The sequence below is a fragment of the Armigeres subalbatus genome, chromosome 1 (genome assembly GCF_024139115.2).
Source record: "Armigeres subalbatus isolate Guangzhou_Male chromosome 1, GZ_Asu_2, whole genome shotgun sequence".
Lineage (NCBI taxonomy): Eukaryota > Metazoa > Arthropoda > Insecta > Diptera > Culicidae > Armigeres > Armigeres subalbatus.
The window spans coordinates 13,188,273-13,212,720 of record NC_085139.1 but is presented as its reverse complement, the minus strand read 5'-3'; the positions used below and the strand labels follow the sequence as shown (position 1 = coordinate 13,212,720).

Sequence of the window (24,448 nt, the reverse complement as noted above, 5' to 3'; positions counted from 1 at the left end):
CAGTTGCGGTAGTAACAATAGTTGGAGGCACTAAACGTAAGCGAATATATTACACCCACATTATAAACGCTAACTATTGTAAAATTAAAGGAAATTTTAACCAACCTTGAATCATCGTGACGGTTCATTATTTCGGAAGACGACCCTCCAGTTGGTACGACCAACATATTAAAATTTCGTTTACCGCGGCAGGCTATGTCGGAACCAGGTATGGATGCTAACAGCAGAGCCAAATGTACCTCAGGTAAGCGGCAAACATCTCCTTCCAATTCAAAGTCAGGCAATAAAGAACCCCCTAAAGACCCGTCTAGACAACCCCTAAGTAATGACCCAAAAGGCGCTATTTTCGCGAGCTCGACCCCCAATTCGTTAAATCCCCCCAACGCGGCGTGTGAGACCACACCGGTGGCTCGAGGTAGTTGTAAGTTGTGCGATAAACCGGACGACGACCAAATGGTGCAGTGCGATACATGTGATGTGTGGCACCATTTCGTGTGCGTGGGAGTTTCAGAGGATATTCAGGGCTGCAGTTGGATCTGCTTGGAATGCGCTACTGCGAAAGCAACCAAGGCAACGAAATCCAGAAGGAAAACCTCCACACAGAAATTGGCGGTGACGTTACGGAAGAGGACAACTCGAGCAACAGCTACAAAGGTACGAAGAAAGTGATTCCAACGACGGGGCGGAAACATGATGTTTGTGATACGGCGGCGAATGGCGAGGATGCAGTTGCAGATACTAGACGGAGCGGAGATGATGCACAGGTAGCGACGAAAGCAAGGGTGAGCAAGGCTGGTTCATCAATATCAGCAGCATCACGGAAATCAGTCAAGGCGCGTTTGGATGTGGAACTTCAACAGATCGAGGCTGAAGAGACACTGATGCAAGAAGAGATGCGGCGCAAGCGGGAACTAGCTGAAAAGAAGTTCGCTGTTCTAAAGGAGATGGCCGATTTGGAAGGCAGTGGTGAATCAGTCATTGATCAGCATAATGGTCATCACAAGGTGGAACAGTGGTTGAACCATCGCAGCGAAACCAAAGTGAAAGATAAGCGTTCGTCATACAAGGAAACCAGCATAGAAGACTCAAGCGAAGAAGAAATGTCTGGTACCGGGACAAAGGGTGAAGAAGAACTTTCATCCTTCGGTGGAACCAATTGTGATGGCAGTGAAGAAGAAGCACAACCCTATGACGAACGAGCAGGGCGAAGACACCAAAGAGCGAAGAGTGAAACAGCCAAGAAAGTTGAAATATGTGGTAGTAGTCGACCAGTTACAGGCCGGCAACACTCCCTGAGAAGCAGCAAAAGACTCTCGAAGGATGAGATTGCAGCACGACAGGTTGTACCTCGTGAGCTGCCCAAGTTCAGCGGTAATCCGGAGGAATGGCCAATGTTCTTGTCCACGTATGAAGATACAACGGCTATGTGTGGGTACACGGAAGCGGAGAACATGATCCGTTTGAGGAACTGTTTGAAGGGAGATGCATTTAACGCTGTTCGTAGTTTCTTGATGCGGCCTGAAACGGTAGGCAGAGCAATCAGTGCACTGAAACTACGCTTCGGTAGACCGGAAACGATAATTGAATACCTGAAGGAGAAGATTATATCGATGCCGACTATCAAGCCAGATGCGATGGACAAGCTGGTCGATTATGCTCTGGAGGTCCAGAATCTCTGTGCCACTGTAAAAGCTTGCGGTGGAAAGGAGTATATGTGTGATGCCACGCTCCTAAAAGAATTTGTCCAGAAACTGCCCCTCAAATAAAGCTGGATTGGGCGCGGTACAAGAGAAACTTGCCAGAGGTAAAGTTGTCCACGTTCAGCCAGTGGATATACAACTTAGCGGAAGATGTTACCGTTGTTTTCGAGCCTCAGTGCCGCGGAGGCAGGAATCAGGAGATAAAAGGAAACCGAAAGGAGAAGTATGTGAACACTCACGCAGAAGTTCATTCCAAGGATAGGACTCATACTGTATACCCAACCCAAGAAAGATCGACGGTGACCGGAGTGAGCGGAGGAAACAAAGCATGTCCCGCGTGCAAAGAAGATTGCAAATATCTTGGAAAATGCAAGCGATTTCTTGAGCTGTCGTACGAAGCAAGGTGGGCAACAGTACGTGGATTCAACTTCTGCCGCAAATGTCTTCGGCAGCATAAAGGTGGCTGCAATTCTGGAGAGTGTGGGAAGAACGGATGCACCTTCAAGCATCACGTCTTGCTTCACAAGGACTTACTAGCACAAACGCCACCAAGCGGTGCCAATAGGAGCGGCCCTTCGAGGCAGAACGAGGAACGCAACGTCAATACACATCAAACTGGCACGGGCTCGCTTCGCTACTTGCCAGTGACATTGTTTGGAAACGGAATACAGCTAAAATGTCACGCTTTCCTGGACGATGGATCCGAACTTACGCTCATCGACCAGCAACTAGCTGAGGAGCTGAGGTTGTCCGGAACCATTCATCCGCTCTGCCTGAAATGGACGGGTGGTACTCATCGCTACGAATCCGATTCACAGAGTGTCGAGCTTGTGGTCGCCGGAAGAGGAGGAAAGCGGCTGTTACTGCAAGATGTGAGAACGGTGGAAGAGCTGCAATTACCCTTCCAGTCTTTGGATATGACTCAACTCACTAAACAGCATCGATACCTGCAGGGACTTCCTGTGGAATCATACACGAACGTTCGTCCACGGATACTTATTGGATTGAGGCACGCTAATGTTATGCTGGTGCGGAAAAGTCGTGAGGGCAAGATTGGCGACCCAATTGCTGTAAAAACCAATCTCGGATGGTCGGTGTACGGTGGCTGGGCCACGAAAAATTCCTCGAGTACTAGTCACACCTATCACATTTGTACGTGTAGCGAAGAAAGCATGACGCACTTAAACCAGACGGTCAAAGACTACTTTGCTATCGACAGTCTGGTAGTCAAGCCCAACCAGCTCGAACGACTATCTAAGGATGACGAGCGAGCAATGTTGGTTGGAATCTCGGACACACTTCAATGGAGAGCGGTACGAAACTGGCCTTTTATGGCGCTCTGATAGAATTCGGCTACCGGATAACAAGGCAGTCGCAATCCGTCGGTGGAAATGCCTGGAGAAACGCATGGCGAAGGATACGGAACTGGCGAACGTTTTGAACGAGAAAATCGTGGAATACATTTCGAAAAACTACATTCGCGAACTAACACCAGAAGAACTGTCGGAGAAGCGTGAACGAGTGTGGTATCTACCGATTTTCCCGGTTTACAACCCGAATAAACCTGGAAAGGTACGTATCGTTTGGGATGCCGCCGCCACAGCTTACGGAACATCACTGAATTCGGCACTCCTTACTGGTCCCGATCAGTTGACGTCGTTAGTTGGCATTCTGTATCAGTTTCGTGAGCATCGAGTAGGCGTGTGCTGACATTCGGGAGATGTTCCACCAGGTACGGATAGTTCCGGAAGATCAGCACTGTCAGCGGTTTCTGTGGCGCAGTATCGTGGAACATGGTGAGCCTAGGACTTATGTCATGCAGGTAATGACCTTTGGGGCGAGCTGTTCTCCTGCTATAGCCCAGTTCGTGAAGAACAGCAACGCAGACAGATACGTAGACGAATATCCGGAAGCAGTAGCGGTGATCAAGAAACGACACTATGTGGACGACATGGTTTTGAGCGCCGAAACGGAGGAAGAAATCGTCAAGCTATCTCAATCGGTACGTTATATCCACATGCAGGGTGGATTTGAAATCCGCAACTGGGTCTCCAACTCATCGCTGGTGCTGTCGAAAATGAATGCAGAGCAGTCAACAGAGAAGGATTTGAATATAACTTCCGAGTTAGCTAGCCAGAAAATCCTCAGTATGTGGTGGGATACGCAGGATGATGTGTTCAAGTACAAGATCGGATGGACGAGATTTGATTCAGCGCTTCTCGATGGAAGTCGTTGTCCCACCAAACGGAGATCCTTAGGACACTGATGACCATCTACGATCCTGTAGGGCTGATAGATCACTATTTGGTTCTACTGAAAATCCTGCTTCAGGAGGTGTGGCGTACTGGGATTGATTGGGATGAACCTATCCCTGAAAATCTGTTCGAGAGGTGGCGTACGTGGATTCGTCTTCTCCCGGAATTGGAGAAACTTCGGATCCCAAGGTGTTACCGGCAAGTTGTATTGTCGATAGAAGAGGCTGCAGTAGATATGCACGTCTTCGTTGATGCCAGCGAAAGTGCTATGTCAGCCGTTGTGTTTCTGCGATTTACGAAAGGTGACCAGCTGGAATGTTCTCTGGTTGCGGCTAAGACTCGAGTATCACCGATGAAATACACCTCAATCCCACGGTTAGAGCTGCAAGCCGCAGTTCTGGGGTGTCGATTGGCTGCCAATGTAACACGAAGCCTGACGATGAACATTTGTAAGCGTACATTTTGGACAGACTCTCGAAATGTGCTCTGTTGGCTGCGTGCCGACCACAAGCGATACAGTGCTTTCGTCGGATCAAGAATCAGCGAAATATTGGAATCTACGGACATCCACGATTGGAGATGGGTTCCGACTCGATCTAATGTCGCTGATGATGGGACCAGATGGCGAGATCGACCTGACCTATCGTCGGAGAGCAGGTGGTTCAAGGGTCCAGAGTTCCTGATGCAAGCAACAGAGAAGTGGCCCAGCCTTCCAGTAAAGATCTCTACCGAGGAAGAGATGAGACCCAGCGTATTGTTCCACATCAGTGTTTCCGAATCGGTAATCGATGTCAGCAGGTTTTCGAGTTGGCGACGACTGTTGATAGTGACCGGATACGTGCTTCGTTTCTGCACGAACATTCAACGGAGCTGTAGGAAAGTTCCCTTAATTGCTGGACCACTCATGCGGGAAGAGCTTCGCAGTGCGGAAGCACACCATTATCGGCAAGCGCAACGTGACATATACCATGACGAGGTTGCAGTGTTGGTGGCTAAAGAAGAAAGGGGAAAACAAATTCCAAAGGCGAGTCCGCTCTACAAGCTGAGCCCATTTGTGGACGACTCAGGAGTATTGCGGATGAAGGGTAGAACCGGCGTGTGTGCGTATCTCCACAGCGACGCGAAGAATCCTGTTATTCTACCACCTAAGCATCCAGTAACATCGCTACTCTTGGCACACTATCACGAAAAGTACCTCCATCGAAACTATGACATCGCAGTCAACGAGGTTCGCCAAAAGTATAGCATTTTTCGCTTGAGACAAACACTTGCCACGATCCGTAGAAACTGCCAGTGGTGCAAAAATCGCGACGCTGTCCTCAACCGCCGGAGATGGCCGATCTTCCAGTGGCCAGACTATCCGCACACACGAGGCCGTTCGCACATGTGGGGGTCGATTATTTTGGTCCAATAGAAGTAATTGTGGGTCGAAGGGTCGAGAAAAGGTGGGGGGTTCTACTGACATGTTTGACAATAAGAGCCGTCCACATCGAGGTAGCTCATTCCTTAACGACAAGTTCCTGCATAATGGCGTTGAGGAACTTCATCGCGCGAAGAGGTACGCCAGTTAGTTTCTATAGCGATAGGGGCACAAACTTTGTAGGTGCCAACCGAACGCTACAGGAGCTCTACCAAAAGTTGATCGGAATCAGCTGATGCGGGAGTTCATTACGTCGTCTACATCGTGGCAGTTCAACCCACCTGCGTCGCCCCACATGGGAGGAAGTTGGGAGCGACTCGTACAGTCGGTCAAACGGAACCTGGCCGAAGTCTTGCACGCACGGCGCCCAACTGACGAGGAACTGAGGAATGCCCTAACGGAAGTAGAAGGTATACTTAACACGCGCCCTCTTACTCACGTGCCAATCGATGACGAAGCAGCACCAGCCCTAACGCCCAACCACTTTCTTTTGGGCTCCTCGGATGGTTCAAAACCGTTGACGTTCGTGGACGCGGACACTGCGGCATTGCGACGAGGACATCCGACATCCCAATGGCTGGCGAATCTCTTCTGGAAGCGCTGGATTCGGGACTACCTACCCGACATAACACGACGTACGAAGTGGCACAAGAAGGCGAAACCTCTTGAGGAGGGTGACATCGTAGTCATCGTGGATCATGAGCATCCCAGAAACTGTTGGCCCAAGGGACGGGTAATCGGAGTGGTAACTAGTGGAGGGCAAACTCGCAAGGCAACCGTTCAAACTGTTCATGGAGTTTACGAGCGACCGACTGTTAAGTTAGCGGTGTTGGATGTTCGGCGCGATGTTGTGTAAGCGAACTTGAAGATCTGTTTCGCATACCAGGGGGGAGTGTGACGTCCTCGGACGTACGCACCTACCATCGCAATCCAATGCTCTTATCGATATCGTTACATTTGACATGCAGATCGATAGATATGACACACGACGTCTGTATCAGAGATGACAGAAGAGGCAGAAGGAAAAATGCTGATTCATGAAACGTGAACTCATGTGTAGACAAATGATTTAAAAGTAAATAATTTGTAAAGGCTGAAAAGTTAAACTGTTGAATTTACTATTTACTATTTACTATTACATTTATAGTGCTTAAATATCAAGGTGTAATTATACTCTGAATTTGCATTGCTTTAGATACCTAAACGTTTATCTTCTTATCTAATTTAGATCATCATATACCATACATTAGCCGATAGTTTGTGGCAATTTATTATCGTATTATTTCTAAAAGCCTAAATGGTAAGAGATCAAATTCCTAACGTGTAAATGAACTAGTGAAAACTTATCCTAAATAATTCAACAGTTGCGGTAGTAACAATAGTTGGAGGCACTAAACGTAAGCGAATATATTACACCCACATTATAAACGCTAACTATTGTAAAATTAAAGGAAATTTTAACCAACCTTGAATCATCGTGACGGTTCATTATTTCGGAAGACGACCCTCCAGTTGGTACGACCAACAATGGGCTACTAGGTTTACGATAAACTAAAACCTCTAGACATGACAATGCAAAAATATACGTTTTTCCATACTATTTTCCATACAAACTTCAAACGCGATGCGAAAAGCGATCAATCGGGCCAAAATTAGGCACAGTTGTTTGGGACCGGGGGTCTGATGTTTTGGTTGTGTTTTCGTAGTGTAGATGCAGTCTTCTTTCTTCTGCTTGTCGTTTATGGAACTGTCAGTGTGGAACGCACCTATCTCTTTCTTTCCCATGATTCTTCTTATGGCTGTCAGTGCGGAATTTTCTATGTTGGCTACGAAATGAACTGTGGTAGAGGTATTCAAGTGTCAGTCCCGTGTTTGGGACCCCGAATGGATTCGTAAAACCATTTATTTGACAAAAAATGATATACTATTCTTACGGAGTCAAGTATGTATCCCACCCGGAAACGTCGTAGACTGGACCGAGAATCGAACTGGCCATCTCCGGATTGGCAATCCTTCGCCCTAACTGGAGACCATCAATAACGCGACATATAATGTTACTAACTCTTAGTAATCAATAAATCAAGCTTGTGCACCATCTCTAGAACACTTTTTACAACGATTAGGGATTTATGTCATCTCAAAGAACTATCTATTATTCCGTGGAATTCATTTTCTGAAACAATGGTTGCGGCTTTATTATCTATAATGTTTGTTCTTTTCCCTAAAACGTACGGTACAACTTGTTCCATATCCACTAAAACACGCACACATGCATTCGGCTTCATTGACAAGCCCTCCGTTGTATTTATTACAGTGTTCGATCTCGTTTCAGCTCACTCGTTTTTGTTTTTTTTAATGTGTGGTAAAGATAGGGCAATGTTCTTCTCAATTTACACCGAAAATCTTTTTCCCGAGTCATACGTATAGAAAAAGCGGAGTCTCCGTCGAGAGCGTAACGGCTTTTTTTTATTGATATTGTGATTTTTGGTTTTCGAGAACTAGCTCTACTGTTTTTTTATATTTTTTTTTATTTATTCGTAAGAATGTTGGAGTGTGATTGTTAGTGTGTAAATTTACTTCTACAATACCAACTTGTAGTATGTTTACTAGAGTATAGCAAGTGTGTTGTGTTGGTCTTAGTTTCACATTTGATCACGATTTAATCATGTGTTTATTTAACTACTCTTGTTTTTTTTCCTATATATTTTTTATCTCAATTATCATCTGTAAGATGCTGTCTAAAACCTAACAGTCTAGAATTTAACAACTGTGTTTCATCATTTTTGTATGTTTCAGAGCATTTTCTAAATTTGAAATAAAATTTTAATCGCGACTTCTCAACAGTCCGACTGCAGTACATTGTACATAAAAGTAACACAAAAATGTTGTATAACATAAAACTCAATGTTGTAAACGTGTTGTGTTGGAATCAGTTAAAAAAAAACCATTTCTAAAAAAATAATACCTACCTCCACAATTGGTTGTTCTAACGAAAAAGATCAGAGCAGAACCGTTCCAGGCAGCGGTTGGAGATGGTCCAGGCTGCTTGATGTTGGTCGAATCCCGCGATCACTTCCACTTACTACTAGGAAACTAGTTTATTGGCAGTATCCGTTGAGCTCAGGTACTACGCAAGAAGACTTAGCGAGCTAGCGTAGGCCATTGGTTTGACTTTGGGATGCGGCTGTGCAGGGCAAGGGATGAAATTGAGTAATGCATAATAAACGAATATGTGGTGCAGTACGTAGTGCAGTACGCGATACTTACAACAGCGGCATATGTTTTGTATTTAGGTGTTAAATCATTTCCTTTTATATTGATGAATGCACCTAAATTACCCATGGCGTCACTGAAATGAAAATTGGAATTTTTAACAAAAAGAAAGTTAGTTACTTTAGGGTGGGTGTACCAATTGTCGCCATACATAAGAACAACTTTTTTTTTTTTAATAAGTAAAAGGCATGTGGGTGAACTTTATATATCAAGGGAAAGGTTTTACTTCCTGCTTCTTAGAACAGCTGTGAAAACCACAATAAAATTTGTTATTATCCTAAAAATTGATTAATCCATAATAGGAACGCATGCACCATCCAAATCGTTTGGATACGACAGCTACGATTCATCATCATCAGGGAATGCATCAGAAAAGTATTGCCAAAAATAAGAGATCTCACATCATTATCACTGATGAAAAACAACACCTCCATTTAAGACTCCAAGACACGATGTCCGTTGGATCACATGCGTAAAATCAGTACATCAATGCCGGATTTCACATATAATCTAACAAACAGCTAGCGGCGTTAAACAATAGATAAGAGGGTCCAAATTTAGCGAACGTTTTTGGATCCAATATTTAAGCCGATGGTTAGGTATCCATAACATAAGCGTATGGGTAGGTACCGGAGGTAAAGAAATTGGGCCTTAGTAAATTAACCAACACAATGCTTTGACCGATGCCTCCGAAAAAAAAGCACAATTGCCGCCAGCCAGGTCAATTATTTAAGTCTATTTATCATAAGCTTTCAATATTCAACTTACCAATAGTTTGGCGCCGAAAACACCGTTATGCATTTTCCGTCGTGGGCCACTTCGTATCCGTCATCTTTGACTTCGTGACTCCGGACGACGTAGTCCAGTTTGTTATGCGCCAGGAAAGCTTGCGTCACGTCCGGTCCGAACTGAATGCCGACGCCGCGCTTCGATGGGGCCCGCCCATTCTGCGGCTGCGGATCGGACCATAACAGTTCGCACATTAAGCCCTCCTCCGGGGGTTGCCGGTTCCGATCGATCGCTCGGAGATCGTCCAGCGATACACCGTCCTTCGAAAACAAGCCTCCATGCATGACCAGCACCTTCTGGTTAATGCAATGGCACAACGGAAGCCAATTGTACACAATCGTGAACATCTCTGACATAGTTTGCGAGTACTTCGCCACCACCTCACCGGTGAAGCCGTACATTTGATTCATATTCACACTCTCGTGATTTCCTGGAAGATAAGAATTTCCAGTGTAAGATTGCAAATATAAGCATTTGAATTTCAAAGCGATCTACCTCTTGAAAGATAGAAGTGTTCTGGATACAGCAACTTGAACCCGAACAACGTGAATATGCACTCCACCGAGAACGAACCCCGATCGACAAAGTCTCCATTGAATAGATATGGATTGGATTCCGAAGGCAGTCCGTTGATTTCAAAAATATTGAGCAAATCGTAGAACTGGCCGTGAATGTCACCGCACACGGTGAATTTGCACTCGTCCGGCACTTTGATGTCCACCAGTGATGGTTGCTTCTTGAACAGGGCTTCCACATCACACAGGATCTGCAAGAGGTAACGGTATAAGTTCTTTTATTGAATTATATTTCAAAATTGCAATGGTTCTGATACTAACCCTATAAGCAAAATTTTTGTGAAGCTTCTTCTCATTTTTGTACCAGTCCATTAGGTGCTTCATGAATTCCAACGTCACTTTGCCGTCTTCGAGTTTAGGTCCTTCGTAATCTGATTCAATGGCTGTAATAAATTCGAAAAAAAGCGTTAAACGCATTCATCACCTCGACTCCGATAACCTCTTACTTGCCGACTCCAAGTCACGGCACATTTCGAGTAGACTCTTCTCCTGTTTGTCGACGGCGATCGCCCGCTCGAAGGCCATCTTTTTGACAATTTTGTTGCATTCGGTGTACTTCGTCTGGGCGTCCTTGTCGTTGGGGCACCGCTTCGCTACCAGCTCCAGGTCCTGCAGGGCCAGTTTGAATTTTCCTAAGGCCATATGGGCCCCAGCCCTCCGGTAGTAGCCTTTAAGGTAGTTTGGGTTGCACTTGATCGCCTGGACGGCATCGTTCAATGCATATCCGAACGCTTCCTGTCGGAGGTAGGCAAAGCTACGGTTTGCGTAGAGAATCGCGTTGGTGCCATCCAGCTCGATCGCTTCTGTGTACAGTTTGACGGCCTTCTCGTTGTCTTTGTCTGGGAAATAAAATAATTGAATGATGATATGGAAATGCTAATATCATCTTCCAAACTTAGACGTACATGTTCATGATAGAATTAGAGGCGAAAGTATAGAATTGATAGTTCCGTTAGGATACGGCAGGCATGAAGAATGTTTTTATAGAAGTCGATTTGAAAGCGAGCGGAGGGCAATATTTGTGATGGTATATATCGCACGACCTTCCTTTTGCCAAACTCCCGTATGAAGGGGGAAGGAAGAATATCAGTGTGGAAGCTGATATATCTCCAATGGCACTGACTTCACGTAGAAGTAATACACTCAAATAATTAATTATTGTAATTGAATGAGTTTGATAACTATACTTTTTAATAAGAAAAATTTAATCGAATGACATAACATTGATTCCCATCTATTATCAAGTTTTAGCTTTATTAGGGACATATCACAGTACCGTTTCACTGTGATCGTTATAAAATAAATGACTACGGAACTTCTATTAAGATGGTTTCCTTCTAGTGGCCTCCTATCAGGAGGTGCAAATCTGCACTCTAAATAATCATCACGTCATATTCGCGTGAAAAATCACGTAACTGATCTGTCTTGAACAAACGACGATTCTTACGTGACGTTAGTAGTGTTCACCTGAAATTCACGTAAATTTACATGAAATCTTGGTGAATATGTTTGTATGTAGTCGTAAACAATTTAAATGAGATTGTGTTAGTGTTATTGCAGCTTCGGCATTTGCGGAAAACCATAGCATTGTAAACAATCTTCACGTCAGATTTACCTGAAAACAAATATGGTTCTCATCCACTATACTTTTCACGTGAGAGTGACTCGACACTCACGTAAGAATGAATGACACATAACCTAAACATAATTAGGCTTCGCCGAGGTAAGAGATATTTCAGGTGCCACTAGGCGGGGATTTTCCGAACCTGCATGTTCCCCTTTTGGAAAAAAATATCAACGGAAGTCGGATGAAATTTATCAGATTCGGTGAAAAGTGATATGGAAAAAGATAAAGTGACATGAAGCCTAGAACTAGTTTTTCGGTAGCGTTAGTATGAAATTTCTATTCCAGATTTCGGTTTTCGAGGGTGATTGATTTAACAGCGGAATAAGCCGCAATTTTCGAGAAAGACACTAATTTCATCATTTATCAACAAATCTGATAAATTTCATTCGACATTCGTCAGTAACTTTGATTTGTTCTCCAGCAGTGTTTTTGCGGTAACTTCCGAAGCGCAATGGCCAAATGAAAGTATTACCTGTCTAATGATAAAAACATCATTCTGCATCAAATGCATTTCAACGCATTAAGCACAAAGCGAAAAGGTCTCCTTTTTACGTCTGTTGACAGTCACTATTTTATTTTGCATAAATTTAAAAAAAAAATGCGATACATTTCTAACCATGTAGTGGTTACCTGATGTCATGTAGCTTTCACTAAAAGTTCACGTAACTAGTACGTAGAAATCACGTAAGGCTCACCTGATCAAATACGTAACTACTTTCAAACTTCACGTCATTAGTACTGGAAAATCCAGTCAAATTCAGCTGATAAATCACGTAACTCAACGAAGCTAAATTTTGTTCAGGTTACATGCTATTCAGGTCACTCTTACGTGAAAAGTATGGTGGATGAGAACCGCATTTGTTTTCAGGTAAATATGACGTGAAGATTTTTCAGAGTGTGATCGCGTGTCTCTTCTCCATATTAGGAGCGGCTCACAACGCTGTCTATTCTCAATGTTAGGGGGCTGATCATCGTCAATGGCTCTGAGCAAAACTATGTACCATTGTCCACCGGACATTTAGGCGGAATGGTCCTCCGGAAATTTGGTGGATTTGATGTCATGCCCTTTTAAAACAAGCAACGAATAATCAGCAAAAGAATGCGGATCGAAATAATTGGCGAAGACCACAGCGACGAAAAGGATTAGCAATTGGAAAATCGATTTGTGGAACTGCACACGCATACTCGCCGATTTGTTTGAAGACCGTGGATTGGGCATCGTAGTGCTGCAGAAGGTTTGTACGAAGGGATCAATAGTGCGGACGTTTAGAGGTAATTATACCATTTACCAGAGTTGCGGCAACAAACACGAGCTGGGAACAGCTTTCATTGTGATGTGCGATATGCAGAGACGCGTGATCGGGCTGATCAAGGAGAAAATGTCCCCTCTTGAGGACTGTTGGAGTAGCGGAGGATGGGGTAAGCCCGATCTCTTAAATATTTAGTTCATTTAAACATAATCGGAAGGTTGAATTTATGTATATTGCATACATATCAATGTGAAAATTTGAGACAAGATCTAGTTTTTATTCTAGATTCCACATCGCGTGATGTCCAGATTCTGGAATGATTTCATGTTCCGTTGAGGCATCTAAAAATTTTTTTTTTTCACGTGGAACTCTCCTAAAGCAAAGGCTATACTAAATACGGTTATAATAGGGATTTTTCAGAATTTCTGAAGTGCTGATGATCGTCTCTAGCAAATATCCCCAGGGAAGCTGTAGGAGGGGACATTAAAGGGGCCCGACTTGGACATTAATTTACTATCTTCTGAAAAGTCAGATGTGAATATGTACTAGAGTAGTGCGTCATAATAATTTTTTCAATGGTTTTTCGAAACCATTCGGGGTCTCAAACAACTGTGCAGAACTTTGAACGATTGGTTACTTCCTCGCTTTCCGCATCACGTTTGAAGTTTGTATGGAAATTAGTATGGGAGAACGTTTATTTTTGCATTGCTACTACTAGAGGTTTCAGTTCATCGTAAACCAAGTGGCACATTGCGTTAAAGTATAATCCAAAGGATGCCGAAAAACTTTGCTGAAGAAGGCACGTTGCTGGAACGTCCACGAAAAAAGTTATAACGGTTCGAAGATTGAGTGTTCAAACCATATGCAAAAAATCGTTTATTCTGCCAGCACTGCTGAACTACGTAGACTAATAAATTAACTGAGTGTTATTTCAATATAATTGATCTTATAGGGCTTTAGAGCTAATGAAGGCTTGTGGACGATTTTGATTTGAAAAATATATTGTAGGTAAAAACTTTCCTTCGATGGACTCAAATCTACGACTCTCAGTACGCTAGTTTGATGCTTTTAACCATCTAAGCTACGAAGGACCTTCGTCGGCCTTCGCAACTTGAGAAGAAATCGGACGTATAGTTGAAGTACTCACAATCCATTTGTCAAATCAACACTTCCACATGAGTGTAGCACACGTTCACATTAGAGTGAGCCTGAGTATTTAAATTGTCTGGCAGCTACACAAATTCTTCATCCGCAAATGCACTAATCAAGTAGAGGTTGTATGTGCTATGTCCAACTGAAACGTACCTTTTCAGTAAACATGCACACACAAAAATACAATCAACCATTGATTGGGGCCCTCCTTAGCCGTGTGATAAGACGCGCGGCTACAAAGCAAGACCATGCTGAGGGTGGCTGGGTTCGATTCCCGGTGCCGGTCTAGGCAATTTTCGGATTGGAAATTGTCTCGACTTCCCTGGGCATAAAAGTATCATTGTGTTAGCCTCATGATATACGAATGCAAAAATGGTAACTTGGCTTAGAAACCTCGCAGTTAATAACTGTGGAAGTGCTTAATGAACACTAAGCTGCGAGGCGGCTCTGTCCCAGTGTGGGGATGTAATGCCAATAAGAAGAAGAAGAAGAAGAACCATTGAAAATTTAGGTCATTTTAGGCTAGGAGACCATTTTGTATGAAAATCAGCGAATGCGTTATAATTATTTCCGAGGGTGTATTATTTTCAAAACGTGTCATGCGACAGTATGTAAGGGACTGTAATAACCCGAGATACTATCGTCATAATAAAACGACTGTTCCAGTTCATGGTTATAAATCAACTAACTTTATTTACTCAGTCATCCTTAGACATTTAACACAGTATACTCTATGCTGAGAACCCTTCCAGAGGGTTCGGTTATATTACCGAGTAGCTCATGTCACTACAACTCCTTTCCCCTTAGTTAAAATATTCTATTACCTAATACATAGTTCCATAAGCAATTTAATATTGATTCATATTTGCTAGTTATAATTTTCAGAACGCAAATTATTATTTTCTTATTCACAAAATCGAAATTTCATGCTAAAAATATACTGAACAATTTTATACTTCAATCCTAATCAAAAGTAAACTTTTTTTTACAGAAACATAACTATCGATTACTGTTCTTTCTGTGCCTATTCACTACTACCCTCTATGTTGATCGAATATTCTTTTCAGGAAAAGTTCTAAGCCTGTAGTGGCTTGTGCAGTAAGATTTGTATGTGCAACCTTCTGAAACAACTGCCCATCAAATAAGAAATTGTCCACAAATGAAAATAAACCGAATAATCTGCAACGGAATCCTTAAACACGCACTCTATATCGTTTCTGGATTTTGTTTGGTTCAGTTGAAATCTTGTTCTTACAAAACAAAACGACGAACAGGCAGGTGGCGATTGATGATTATCCACCGAAATCATCCGGCCGCTCGATGCAGCCTTTAAAAACAAGCCAAAACGACGGCATGGAATATTTACCGCAACACAAATTATCTTTCAAATCTCTCCATGGCACGTAACACAGGTTAAACGTAAACAGCTTCCTCAATTGAAAACAAATCGTTCCCTTTCCTCGCAAACAAGTCATCAACTGGTAAAAGGTCGTTTTTTTTTTGCATCACTTTCAGCCGGTTTGACAACAGCAACAAACGCACTACCACAGCAATAGGAAAAAAACAAAATGCAGTCGTAAAGTATACAAATTCGGCACCATACACCGAGCCGCACGTAAACAGTTTGAAAATCCGCAGTTGTGCTATTAAATATTGCCGATTTACCTCTTACACCGCTTCAATGCCACAGTTGATCACTACACTGGTTCTAAACAGCGCACTTTCCTTTTGTTTTAAGGGAGATAAATAAAATTGACTCTCAAAATTAGTTGTGCACAGGGAGCCAAAAATAGTGTAAAATAAAATGGTTAGCGCCAATATCACAGGCAGAAGCGATTTTTCACGCAATGCTATACACCAAAACAAAACAAAAAAACACACTAAAATCTACAAAATGGCTATATGCATTACTTTGGTAAAAGTTTTAAAATGATGAGGAAAAGAAAAAAATGGTCCGAGTAACACCATTCACCACATCAACTTACTCCGGAGGAAAAAGCACCATTGCCGGCGGTCGTGAGAATATAAAACAATTGCGTGCAGCGCACGCACGATAAAACGCCTATTTCATCCTCGTCGCCACTGTAATAACCGGCTTTTCAACAACATTATAAAAACGACTGTTTCAGTTCATGGTTATAAATCAACTAACTTTATTTACTCAGTCATCCTTAGACATTTAACACAGTATACTCTATGCTGATAACCCTTCCAGAGGGTTCGGTTATATTACCGAGTAGCTCATGTCACTACAGGGACGACAGACTTTGTTGGCAGTTCTTGGAACGAGCACCATGAGGCAACATTCTCGTGTGCAGACTAGATCGTGTCATTCGACAGCTTTTACTTCATGATTTCTAACGAAGAGTTTTCTGATGGGCCTGTAAAGACGATAGTATTTATTAGTCACTCGCGGAATTTAACAGGAAGCCAATCTCTGTCTGCATACTTTCTTACTAATTAACTTCTAATCAGTTTGATAAGAAAATTATTTTGAGCTTTTGAGTTTGATAAGGCAACCTCATTGTCCACTCCTGGAAAATACCACTCATTCATCATATACAGAACTACAAACAAAAGTAGATGGACAATATCTTCACAGCTTCTCAAAAAATAGTTTCAGTCCGCTCACCGGAATGTTCATCCCGGATCCGGATTCGGAACAGTCCATCGTTTAAGTGATTCATCACGAAGAAAACGCTGTTGCATTTATTTCGCAACCAATTAGAAAATGGTTCGGACTTAAGGCTTTATAATCTAATGGATCGTCGGTCAGTTATACGAGAGGGCGAGAGTTCAAAATTCCTTCTATTTGATTTATTAGGGAATTCATTTCCTCATACGTCAAGTAACTCTCGTTGAGTTCCTTGTAGAGGTGAGTTTTCATATACTTTACGTTTGCTTCCCATAACCCACCGAGGTGCGGTGCACGTGGGGGATTAAACTAAAGTTATTCCTCGTGGTTGGCAGAAATCACTTATGCGCTGCTTCAGAAACTGGGACTCCAAAAGCGCAGCTAATTCCGTAAGTTGTCAATCAGCCCCATCAGCCCCATTTTCCATTTTTCTGTTAAAGGGTACAATGAGTACTACTCATTAACACCATTTTTGGAAAATGGTGTATACGTCACTTTGCCAGATTACGGCAGTATGGTGACACGACATTTCGGAAGATCTCCCATAAATTAATTGCTGCAGGTCAGTAGGCTTCGAACGGAAACATGTAATGCACCTCCGTAACACTCGATGAATAGCTCGTTTGGCACCGATGGGCCAGAATTTTTGCTTAACAATTGCAAGGAGGCCACTTAGACCGACGTGCAAATTTTCAATATGAAGTGCTTCAATTAGGATGTCAGTAAAATGATTGCGTTCCGGAAGAATCGGGTGTTTTTGATCCTTTGGCAGGTCAGAATGCTTTATTCGACCGCCAACTCGCAACAGTCGATTACTGCTGTCATAAATTTGATTCACATTTCTCAGCACTCTGCTCATTGTTTTGCGCTTCAGTACTCGATCGATGTCCTCGGAAAATTCACACTGTTGAACAACATACACCATTTTCAACAAAGCCTCGTGGTGTTCAACGCTGCTCAACCATCCATAACGCCGCTGCTGCAGCACTTGTCGTTTTCCTACCCGACAATTGAAGATAAATCGTTTGACATAGCCAAAGATTCGCTGCAGCTTCCGAAAATGCTGCATCCAAGGATGCCGTTGTAAGTTGGTTATCAGGTACAGCAACTGTCACTATCTGTTCGGGAATGTCGATCGTCACTGCTGTAACCTGTTCCTCAACAGACTCTTCGACTTCGTTCGGAGCAACAATTTCGATACCAGTTTCGTATTCTGCACCCTGGATGAACGCTAGTCCCAACCAGCAAAGAATGCTCGTCATTGGTTCGTTGGGAAACACACCACGTGATACCAGATCCGCAGAATTTTCCTTCGTAGGTACATAGTTCCACTTAACGCTCGGCATCAGGTTATGAATTTTCATCACTCGATTTCTCACAAATACTGGAGCCTTAAGGTTCAATTTAGGGTTAGGCGGGGCAAGATGGGTCACGGGGTAAGATGGGTCAGGGCCGTTTTTGAGCATCGTGTACATTTTAATGTGGAGATTATGACTTTGTAGGAGGAATAATTTGGTTCTACTTTATTATCACTCGATTTGATGATAAAATTTTATTTTGGTAGAGTATGGCAAGGTAAAATATTTTTCAGCATTGTTTCTTATGCGAAACACATTTTCTATAAAACGTGTTATCTCGTCGAGCAATGTAAAATTTAAACATTTTTAGTAACATAGTGAACGTATTATAAGTAATGTAGGTGATGTTATACTAACTGCGTTGAAATAAATAAATTTGATCGAAAATTAGACATTCTAAGATAAATTTACAAATGGGGCAAGATGGGTCAGCACATACTGAAGAGCATAGTTCGTGTTCAAAACATATTTTGCATTGCTGGTTTAATTATTTTAAGGTTACTTTTGACATAATGATGTTAATTTGTTTATTGAAAATGTCTATTTTTGTCTTTAAGAAAGCAATACTCAGACGGCTTGTTTTCATAAGAATTTGCAGACATTTTTAAATGTAGAGCCATTTCTTCATCCAAGGCTTAAAAAATATTTTTTATTCAATATAATCATTGGCAATAAAGCTATCTATCTGTGTGTAATTCAATATTGGGAATAAAAACGATATTAATTGCAGTATTTAAAGGTGACCCATGTTGCCCCGCTGTTTGACCCATCTTACCCCGCCATTTTTTGATCGACAGAAAAATAGACTTCTACTTTAATTACTCGAAATAGAATAAAAAGTGGAGTTTTTGTTATTTCATACCCCTGGCTTACAGATTATGAGCTATTTTTATAGATCCATGTTGAAAAGTTAAATTAAAATGTTTCTGTTTTGAGATATTCAGGGTTCGCCTTAGGCGACCCATCTTGCCCCATCATACCCTACTTATCCAACATAACGCTATTTTCGAGGCCCATAGCACCACCTTTTTGGTGTCAAATGCTAGAGCTTCGCGCACTTTTTTCATTTGTTCTAGCAGAAGAGCCGCGCACAATTCAAGTCTCGGGATAGTAATTTCTTCTATTTCGGCTCCAGGCTTCTCAACACGCTTCTGTTCCTTCATGGGCGCCATCTTTGACTTGGCACAAATCAGACACACTTTCACGCTTCCATCCATCGTCACGCTTCGCAAATAAATATAGCAACCGTACGCCATCATAGACCCATCGGCAAAGCCGTGGAGTTCCTGTGGCACCACGTCATCCGCCGTTAGCCTTCGGTCGATTTTGAATGAACTGATACTGGGATCATCCCAATTCGTCTTCTCGCTCCACAACCGCTGCATTATCATCTCCGCAATTATAACAGTCGGCGCCAGGAAACCTAGCGGGTCGAACAACTTGGCTGTCTCGGACAGCACTAATCGCTTTGTCGGTTTAGAGGCAATCTCATCACTGGCTTCACTCGGAACATGAAGGCGTCCGCAGTTGGGTCCCACAAGATACCTAGGGTCTTGATTACACCGCTTTCATCGAATTTCAGCTGCTTTTCATGTGCGTGTGCCAACTGTCTTCGAGAAGTGTAACGTTGTTCGCACACCACTTATGCAGTTCAAAGCCCCTCTGGCAAGTAGAGCTACCAAATCGCGTTGCAACTGTTGAGCATTCTGTAGTGTATCTCGAAACCTCACCATAATGTCGAATAGGGAAGGTTTCAGGAAATCGCTCAAGCCGTCGTTCTAACGAGTGGAATCTCTTCTCTGCTTGCTGCCGAGATGCGCTCAGATCACACACATTGTCGTGAAATGGTATTTTCATGGTTGCCAATAGGATCTGCTTCTTCGCCAAGCTATGTTCGACAGGTATCACGCATTTCGCCGCTGTTAGTTGCTCTACGTTGCCACTAGCTTGTTTATATTCTGCCGAAGATTCCGAGCCGCCAGAGTTTTTCTCTTCATAGTGCATCAGTGGATGCTTCTTTCTGCAAGACAGGCGATTCTTACAAAATGCCATCCGGTGTCCATTTTTAAGGCATCCGAAGCACAAACTAAATTGTTTCGCTTTGTCATACCGCGCGTCTATCGGTAGCTTCTTGAAAGCATCGCAGGAGTCGACCAAATGTTTCGCTGAGCATATCGGGCATCCGTCGTCTGGTTTCTGAACTATCATCGTATACGTTTTTTGTGCTGCAGTCGGTTTTGAAACAGAATGCTGACTTCTTACCTTCACAAGACCAACTCCTTGTTCACAGCGCTCCAGTACATGGCAATGATTCCTCAGGAACGAGATCGTATTTTTGTACCCTGGGAACTTGCCGTGCCCTACCGACAACTCCCACGACTTGCTGGTTGCAGGGTCAAGGTTTGCCGTCAGAAGAGTGATAATGATCGCTTCGGCCATCGAATCCATTTTTAGTTTGTGGAATTCAAGTGATTCCAGCCGTTTTACGCAATCGTCAAGCAAGGTTCGCAACTCCTGTGTTGATTCCTTGATCATCGGCTTCAAGTTGAGTAACTTTGTGATGTGACCGTGTATCACCATTGGTAAATTCTCATATCGATCAACCAGCATCTTCCAAGCACCATCATAGTTATTGTCGTTAAGCCTTGTCCAAGTGATGTAATTTCGTAGCGTCGGATTCATGTACACACTTATCAACGTTGTCACGGAACCTGGCTTTAAATTTGAACCACTGATCGTAACGTCCGTCAAAAGTGGGTAACGAAGCGTGCTGCAAAATTACCAAAGGTGGATTTCGTGCCTGAGTATGTGTTCCACTACCACCATCTGAGCCATGCTCACCGGAATTCAATGCAATCAGCTGTTTTTGTCTTGCGGCTGTAGAGACTTCAGCTAAAGCTTGTTGCTCATCCTCGTACGCCTGAATCATTTCACAAATAGAAATCTAGGTGAACACGTACACCTCCTCAAAGTCGATGGAGTTTTGTTCGAACTCTGCTTTACGAGCCGGATCCGTCAAGTAAATGCGATTTTGAAATCCATTGAATTCATCGTAAGAAGTATCTACTTGGTGAATTAGTGCTTCAACCGGTTCGGCCATGATTTTTTCCTCACGTTGTTCTCGTTCCTCTCTCTGGTTACGCACACTACGATATTCGCCGCTGTTTCCAACCGGTATTGAAAATGGAGTCGACGGAAATAACAATTTTTTTCACTTTTATCGATTCCGTAGGTTTCGTGTTCCTCTACCCTTTACACTTTTCTCTAGTGCCATACCGAGCCAGAAAACAATTCGCGTTCGAAACTGCGTCAAGCCGTCGAAACACACGACCTGACGAAATTGATTTTTTTTTCAATAGTGAAATGCATTTAATCAATTGTTTACAATAGTTGTATGAAATCTTAGAGAGTTTACTGATCGATTCATACCAAAATCTCCAGAATCCGTTGAAAAACGGCTGAGTTATTGGCTTTTACTTCCTGACCACTTTTCGTGACGGTCCCAAATTTGAAACTTTGGATCTTTGGGTCCCCCCTATCTTACCGAAAGACGTAATTCTACGTCAAAAAAGTTCAAGCGCTGAGTCTTCTCACCACTCACACATTCTAATGTGTGCAGCCATTGGCGTAACTACAGGGGGGCTAGGGGGGCGTTAGCCCCACCTAGAATCCAATTAGACCGCCCCCCCATAGAATTTTTGCTACAGAGAGTGATTTTTTTTCATTGCATCTCTACGAAACACTACAGCAAGTTGACTACACTTTATTAAGTTTCTGAGCTTGGATCAATTCTCGCCTGATTTTTGAAAACATCGAATGTCAAAAAGAGAGGTCTCCGGTCCATCAACCCCATAACTGAGAGTATCCTACAACAAATGTACGTATGAATTGATATGAAATTATTTACGTTTTCATTTTACGAACAAAAAATATCACAAGTCAGTCAAAAAGCCACTTGTTGTGGTTTGGCAGAACCCCGACCATATACAAATAATATCTGGCTTTCTAACATAATCCTGAAAGATGTGTCGCATTCCTGAAAGGATTATGATTAGAATCCATTCAAGAACGTTATTACCAAATACAGAGTACAGTATGGCCATATCGTATCTATTTTTTTCTTCTTATTTGTCTGGTAAAGTTTGTCAAAACTTTGAGATTTCAAGGGAGGTAAATGAAACATCAACGAATTCATATACAACTCCTATGACTTCTTATGAGGTCAGGGTTAATGATAAATATCGTTTGTTATATCAAAGTCGTCGGAAGATGAGTTGAAATAGCAAACTGCTAGACCATCTTTTGAACAATATAGGTACATTAGTTTGGTTGACCGTCGGGCGAAAACGACAATTTTCTATGATTTGACTGTAAAAATTAAAATTTTGAAAAGTTAGCCCCCCCTAGAATTTTCCGTTAGTTACGCCAATGTGTGCAGGACTACACGGAAAGAAATTCAATGTATTTATCTTGAAACATTACGCGTAAAAAACAAAAAAGGCAGAGCTGTCGCATGACACGTTTTGTTCTACAAACGGGTATGTCCTTTCCTACAGGTTTTCCCAGGGCCGTGAGGTTCCTGGCTTTTCGCACTGTATAGACTTACCAGAAGTTGATTTGTGGGAAATAATGGAGAAAGAGCTATCGTTCAACATGTTTTGGGCTTGAAACTAAAATGTCCCTTCCTACAGCATCCCCGGGGACATTTGGGGACATCCTACATCGCTCACCAGTATTTCAAAAATGGACCAATCAATAAGCAAAAACTGCCGCTATTTAATGAGCAGATCGCGCCACCGTAGACATGTTCTGTCAAACACACACGAATAGAAATCTGCGTACAGTGCCCCCGTTGTTTTGATGCGGTAAGTGCAAAATAAGTTACCTTGATTGATCCATTCTGTTAAATCATTAATAGAACCGTATTTAATGTAACTTTATTTTTGGGTAATGTTTAAGAAGAGCTCCATATAAAAAAAACTGTTTTTATCGAAATACCCCAAACGCCATATCGGAGGTACCCCAACGGAATCTGTTATAATTCCGAAAACCTCTGGAATCTGGACAATACAATACTTGATGAGGAATCGAAACTAGAATTAAACCTTGTCCTAAAATTTCACATTGAGTGGTTATTTTTATCAATTTCAAAATTTGCCTTCTTGAAGAGCTTGGTCTTTTGAGTATTAATTATAAGTTATACACGTTAACTGTAAAAAAAAGTATCTTATTTTAATTACACTTGGTTTGATTTTGTTTGGTCCAACAAAACTCCGGCCAAAAGTTAAATACTGAGATAAAATTGAAGCAATTCAGATTTAAATATAATGATTTGGCTACACACAAACCATACCTTATTCGATCTGATTAGTTTCAATGTTGACAATTAGCTCAAAATAACAATTTTTTATATGATTCTAGTTACTTCCATGCATGACCAGTTAAAATTTGTGTAATGCCCATCACGCCAGCCCTTCCCCATCCCACACAATATTTGACGTAGGTTACTCACTTTTAAAGTACTCGTTCGCCTGATTTTTCAGTTCCTCGGCCCTCGCCTTAATCGTTTCCATATTTTTGGGGTCGGACGAATCCGTGATTCCAGTTTGGTCCCCGCCAATTACGCCATCATCCGGTTTCACGGCCGCAGACATTATCCTTCACTAGAAGAAAAAAATCCAATTCGCGGTGCTAAGCTCCGGGACTTTCTACTCGAGACAATTTGTGTCCACTGAAAGAGAATGCACTCCCCGTGAAAGATCCACCAAGTGCACAACTAAACCGGAACCGAATTAAAGTGTATTTTCAATGCCGAAATAAACTTTACAAAAATTGTGGAAAAAGTGCTGCACAACGCTGTGTAATCGCAGAATGTGATTTTTTGAAGAAACAGCACTCAGCGCGAATGATGGAAGTGGGACCGAAAAACGTGAGAGAACTGTCAAAATGATGACAATCCTCTCACCAAATGCCCTGTGGTGTTGTGCAAGCAGGAATGGAATCAATTTAAATTTTAAGAGTAAAATCAGCAGTGATTCAAATCGTTCGGGGCTGTCAGTTTGAATATGAAAATAAAACTGCACGGATAAAAATATAAAAGCTAAATAGATTAAAATTTAAGCTAAAACCATATTCGGTCTATCCACTCATTATGTCGACGCAGATAAAATCGAGAACATGTATATGAACTTGTCTCAACTACGTCGCTCGACTGAAACGTCGCTGGTAGCTGGCGACCCTTTCCAGTTAGTGCTCCAGCGACGAAGGCAAATTCAATGCGTCGCTGCAGCACCAAACTGGAAAGCGCTCGCTGGTTGAGCGACGCGACGGTCCAGCGATGACTCGCATAGACAATACTAGGATTATTTTCGATTTAATTTATTGAAGATTGAATTTGATTTAATCATTGCAAAG

The 24,448-nt window shown here is 42.5% G+C and overlaps 2 protein-coding genes across 2 annotated transcripts; one reads left to right on the top strand and one right to left on the bottom strand.

The window, feature by feature from the left end:
- Nucleotides 1–3,965: 3,965 nt before the first annotated feature.
- Nucleotides 3,966–6,231, top strand: LOC134205965 (uncharacterized). The gene is made up of 3 exons (XM_062681663.1): nucleotides 3,966–5,183; nucleotides 5,240–5,400; nucleotides 5,559–6,231. The coding sequence occupies exons 1-3, from the start codon at nucleotides 3,966–3,968 to the stop codon at nucleotides 6,229–6,231; spliced, it is 2,052 nt and encodes a 683-aa protein (XP_062537647.1).
- Nucleotides 6,232–7,540: 1,309 nt separating this feature from the next.
- On the bottom strand, nucleotides 7,541–23,943 carry LOC134221878 (serine/threonine-protein phosphatase 5). The gene is made up of 7 exons (XM_062701050.1): nucleotides 23,547–23,943; nucleotides 10,459–10,851; nucleotides 10,274–10,395; nucleotides 9,933–10,203; nucleotides 9,417–9,867; nucleotides 8,643–8,724; nucleotides 7,541–8,559 (listed from the first exon to the last, which is right to left on the bottom strand). Exons 1-7 carry the CDS (start codon nucleotides 23,686–23,688, stop codon nucleotides 8,503–8,505), a joined length of 1,518 nt encoding a protein of 505 aa, XP_062557034.1. The 5' UTR covers nucleotides 23,689–23,943; the 3' UTR covers nucleotides 7,541–8,502.
- Between the last annotated feature and the right edge of the window lie 505 nt (nucleotides 23,944–24,448).